The sequence below is a fragment of the Vombatus ursinus genome, unplaced genomic scaffold (assembly GCF_900497805.2).
Source record: "Vombatus ursinus unplaced genomic scaffold, bare-nosed wombat genome assembly UNPS02014786.1, whole genome shotgun sequence".
Lineage (NCBI taxonomy): Eukaryota > Metazoa > Chordata > Mammalia > Diprotodontia > Vombatidae > Vombatus > Vombatus ursinus.
This window is the reverse complement of record NW_020954564.1, coordinates 35,286,357-35,291,728: the sequence shown is the minus strand read 5'-3', so window position 1 is coordinate 35,291,728 and position 5,372 is coordinate 35,286,357. Positions and strand designations below refer to the sequence as shown.

General features: G+C 37.7%; 1 protein-coding gene across 1 annotated transcript in view; it reads left to right on the top strand.

Moving 5' to 3' along the window:
- Window positions 1–4,701, top strand: part of LOC114047126 (tumor necrosis factor ligand superfamily member 8-like) — a 37,373-nt gene extending 32,672 nt beyond the window's left edge. Inside the window, exon 4 of the mRNA XM_027867875.1 lies at window positions 4,160–4,701. Coding sequence (XP_027723676.1) covers window positions 4,160–4,557 — 398 coding nt within the window. The 3' untranslated portion in view covers window positions 4,558–4,701. The remainder of the gene's footprint in view (window positions 1–4,159) is intronic.
- The last annotated feature ends 671 nt before the right edge of the window (window positions 4,702–5,372 follow it).

The window sequence follows — 5,372 nt, the reverse complement described above, 5'->3', positions numbered from 1 at the left end:
GAAGGAAGGAAGGAAGGAAGGAAGGAAGGAAGGAAGGAAGGAAGGAAAGAAGGAAGGAAGGAAGGAAGGTATATTTATTAAGAACTTATCATATGTCAATTCCATCCTAAGCCTGGGGATACAAAAGCAATACAGTTCCTGACAGAAAGATACTTTCAATCTATTAAGGAGAGATAACACATAAGAGAAAAGGAATAGTAGCTAGGGAGTTATGTTTTGGTTTGCAAAGTCACAGGGATGATAAGTGGAGCCTAAGGCAGTAACAACCTTTCCAGCAGCAACGGTAATATTGATTTGACTATGGCCCCGGAGCTGGAAAGTAGGAGGGGAGTAGGGGGTTGGGGGAGGCCAGGTGGAAGAGAGAAATTCTATCGTGATTGTAGAGCAGCAGACAAGAAAATGGCCAGGATATAAAGTAAAGTATCATTGGACCTGGCCAGATATGAGGGAGCAGGAAGACCAGGGTGGGAGTTCCAGATATGAGTCAAAGAATCATTGAATTTTACCAAGGTTATATGACTTTTGACCATCTCCCTTATGGCTACTAAAGCCAAACCCTCAATAGAATGACTGGTCCTAGGCCTTTATTTGCACCAATGAGACATGTTAAATATACTGCAAGCTGCTCTGTCTCTCTGATTGACATCTTAATGAATAACCCCAAAACCTCTTTGCATATTGCTACATGCTTCTGTCAAGAGACAGGAGTTTGGAGGACACACTCAAATGTGCTGCTATTCCAAAGCCTTAGTGGAAGAGAAATAGAATATTAGCCATAAGTCTCTGTAATTAGCCACAGGCATCTTATTTTCCTTTTTAAATTTGTTTTTGCCAGTGAATTAAATCTTACCTTTAGCAAATGATTTGCTTCAGAGATCAGAGGAAAATGTTTTTTACCTTCTATTACAAAATGGAAGGAGTATAGCAGCAGCAATTAAAACTACTAACTTTAGCATCTCTGTTTTGAAAATTAATAATAATAATAATAATAGCTAGCATTGATATAGTGCCTACTATGTACCAGGTACTGTGTTGAGTGGTTTGTTTGTTTGTTTGTTTTTACAAATATTATCTCATTTGATCCTCACAACAATCCTGGCAGGTAAGTGTTATTGTTATCCCATTTCACAGTTGAGGAAACTGAGACAAAAGAGGTTAAGTGACTTGCTCGAGGTCACACACCTAGGAAGTGTCTCAGGCCAGATTTGAACTCAAGCCTTCCTGCTTCTAGGTCCAGTACTCTATCCACTGTACCATCTAAATGTCTCTTTATTGGTGAAGGCTAGTTTTGACAAGGTCAATCTCAGCAACCCAAAATTGTAGGATCTCAGAGTGGAAAGAGACTCCAAAGATTGTCTGATGTAACCTGTACCTGAAATCTCCCCATGGCAATTAATAATAATATTAAAATAGATAACTTTGAGGATATGAAATTGAAAAGTTTCTGCATGAACACAATGTAACTAGGACAGAAACAGAAGTAGTCAACTGAGGAAAAAAATATTTGTATCAAATATTTCTGATAAGGATCAGATATCCAAGATATTGTTGTTCCCTCATTTCAATCATGTCTGACTCTTTGTGACCCCCATTTGGGGTTTTCTTAGCAAAGATACTGGAGTGATTTGCCATTTCCCTTTCCAACTCGTTTTATAGATGAGGAAACTGAGGCAAACAGGGTTAAGTGACTTGTCAAAGGTCACACAGCTAGTAAGTGTCTGAAGCTGGATTTGAACTCAGGTCTTCCTGACTCCAGGCCTGGTGCTCTATCCTGAGCCACTTAGTTAAGAAATGCAAGACCAAAAGTCATTCCCCAAGAGATAAGTGGTCAAAGTATGTAAACAAACAGCTCTCAAAAGAATAGCAAATTATTAACAACCATGTAAAAGAATGTTTGAAATCAAAACAACTCTTAGTTTCATTTTATATCCAAAAAATTGGTAACGATGACTAAAGATAAGAATAGTCAATGTTAGAGGGGTTATGGACAAACACACACATTAACACATTCTTAGTCATGCTTTCAATGTGTCTAAAAGCATTCTGGAAAGTAATTTGCATAAATGACTTGACATATCCATGCCTTTTAAATCAGACATTCCACTTCTAGGAATATATCAGTGATAAAAAGAAAGGTTTTATATGTATGTGTATATATATATATATAATATATATATTATATATGTATGTATGTATGTATGTATATACACAGACACACACATACATATATACATATATACACTCATATGTGTATATGTATATATGTATATGTGTGTAAATGTGTGTGTGTGTGTATGTATATATACAGAGAGAGAGAGAGAGAGCTGCAAAGAACTTGAAACCAATAGATACACATTGATTGAAGAATGCCTAAACAAATTGTGATAGATTAATGTAATGGTATATCATCACTGTTTTATAGAAAATAGTAAATACAAGAAATCATGGGAAGGCATGAAATGGTGCCCAGTTAAGTAAATAGAACCAAGAAAACAATATATACAATAATTAAAGCAATATAAATGGAAACAACAATAATAAAACATAGAAACTGGATATTGTAAAATTATAATAACTAAGTTTAGCCCCAAAGAAGAGCTAGGAGAAGGAACCTCCTCCACTTCTTTACAGAGGTGGAGGGCTATGGGTCATGGAAAACTGCATAGAATGTCAGACATTTTTGATGTTTTATTTTGCCAAACTATGTTTGTTTTTTTTGTTTTTCTCTCCTTTATTCTTTATTATAAGAAATAAATCTCTGAGAGGAGAAGGTAGAGATACATTGGGAATGGTAGGTGATATAAAAAAAATAGCAATACACATTTATTAAATGAAAACAGAAATTCCCCCTACAACATCCCTGAAAAGTAGCCATTCAACTTGAAGACCTCTGGTAAAGGGGACCTTATTATCTTCTGAAGCCACTCATTCTACCTTTGAATAGATTTAATTAATAAAAAGGGTTTTGATCCTTTGTGTTTTCCCCTATGTCAAGCCTTCGATATTCAAAGACTTGTTGAAATCCCAGCTCTGCTACTTAATACCTGTGAAACTTTGGGTAAGTTACTTTCTTAGGTCTCAGTTTCCTCATTTAAAAAATGAAGACACTGGACTTGTTGGCCCCTAAGCTACCTTCTGGTTCAAAATCTATGATCCAATTAAACTACCATCCACTAGATGAAGCCTTCACTCATTGCTACAAGTTCTTGCTTTGGAAGCATTACAGAATTAACTGTGCATATGACAGTCCTTAGGAGGACAAATAGAATGGTGAAGGTCTTCAGCTTCATGACACATGAGGATCAGTCAAAGGAACTGGGGATGTTCTGCTTGGAGAAGGAAAGAGTTGGGGAAATGGGGAAGAACATATGAGAACTGCTTATAAATATTTGAGGTACTATCGTGTGCAGTTGATATTAGACTCGTTCTGTTGGACCCCAGAGGGTGAAATAAGGAGCAATGAGTGCAAGAAGCAAAGAGGCAAATGTAGGCTTGACATCACAGGGAGGATGCTAGCAATTAGAGCTATCCAAATGTGGAGTGGGCTGTTGGAGGAGGAAGCAGGTTCTCCCTCATAGGTAAGAAAGGTGGGGTTTCAAGGAAAAGGCAGACGACCACTTCATGGGTGTGTTGTAAGGGGGATATTTTTATGTACGGATAGGACTGGATGACCACTAAGATACCTTCCAACTCTGAGATTTCATGATTCAGTGAATCTTTGAAATATCTTATTAATAATCATCATGATGGTAATAGTAACAATATTAACTGCTAGCATTTACATGCTGATATAAGGCTTACAAAGTGCTTTACATATATTATCTCATTTAATCCTCACTACAACCCTGGCAGGTAGGTACTATTATTATACCCATTTTACAAATAAAGAAACCGAGGCAGGCAGAGTTTAAGTGACTTCTCCAGGGCCATACAGCAAGTAAGTGTCTAAGATAGGATTTAAACTCAGGTGTTCTTGATTCTAACACCAATGTCATATCCACTGTGCTAACTAGCTGTTTCTGACAGAGATCCTGCACCTATTTTGTTTTCAAAGACCTCCAATGCCTTGACTATTCTAATTAAACACTCTTATCAGATCATCTAGACCATTTCCCAAATGCACACAACAACCCTGGTTTTTTTATGTTTCTCTTTCCAGTTTCTAAGCCAATACGCAATTCCAAACTGACCTGGAACAAAGATGGCATCCTCAATGGCATTGGATATCATAATGGAAATCTGATCATCCAATCTCCAGGATGGTACATCATCTATTGCCAGTTGCAATTTGTTGTGCCAAATTGCCCAGATAATCCTATTGACCTGAAGTTGGAACTTCTCATCAATAACAAAACAAAGAAGCAAACTCTGGTTACTGTGTGTGAATCAAAAACGGGAACAAAGAACATCTATAGGAACCTCTCCCAGTTCTTTCTGGAGAATCTAAATGTCAACAATACTGTGTCCATCAAGGTCAAAGAATTCCAATACGTGGATACAAATACCTTTCCTCTTGAAAGCGTGTTGGCAGCCTTCAAGTATAGCAATTCTAACTGAGCAACCTCATTTGGCCCTTGGAGAGAAACCCAACACCAATACCACACATCATGTATAGCTTTTCATAGACTAATGGGGAAAAAAGAAGCCTTTTCACTGGAGACCTTTATCATTAGATTAAAATCCCAAACAGTGTGAAACATATGCCTCTCCCACTTTCATTCATCACTCGTTCTTTGATAACAAGAGTGGCTTTTGGTGGAACTGTCATTCACAAGGGAGACAAAAGGAATTTCAGTCACACAGCAGCACACTCCCCAAGCATCCACACCTAAAATTCCAAATAAGTGAAAGATTGATCAAGAAAGAAAGACTGGGCTACCTCTACCTACATTCTGATTTGATGATAATGCCCAGAATATTATAGTAAATGGCGGGACTGGGCAGGGAATCACAAGGTCTGAAACACACATTAGGGAGAACTCCCTACAGCAAGTCACTCCAGGGCTAAGATAGAACCATGGGGGAAATGTGTTTAAAAACAAGATATGATTCAAAACAAGACTAATTAAATGGGATGCTTAGCAAACTATTAACTAAGGCCTATATTTATTCCAATTAAGAGCAACCCATATCAAGCACATGCAAGCATTAGCCTCCTGCTGTCTCAAAACATGCAGTGCCATACGTTCAATGAATGTTAGCTGGTGACAATGACTATATTGCATGGCAGTGATAGAGGTAGCAAATGGCTGCTGTTAAAGCTACCTGGAGTCTTTCTCTTTTGAATGGAAGAGAAATAGCTATATATGGCTTGGACCCTGACCTCCCTTAGTATGTATGTTGATCCCAATTCCTGAAAGTGCTTCCCAGGA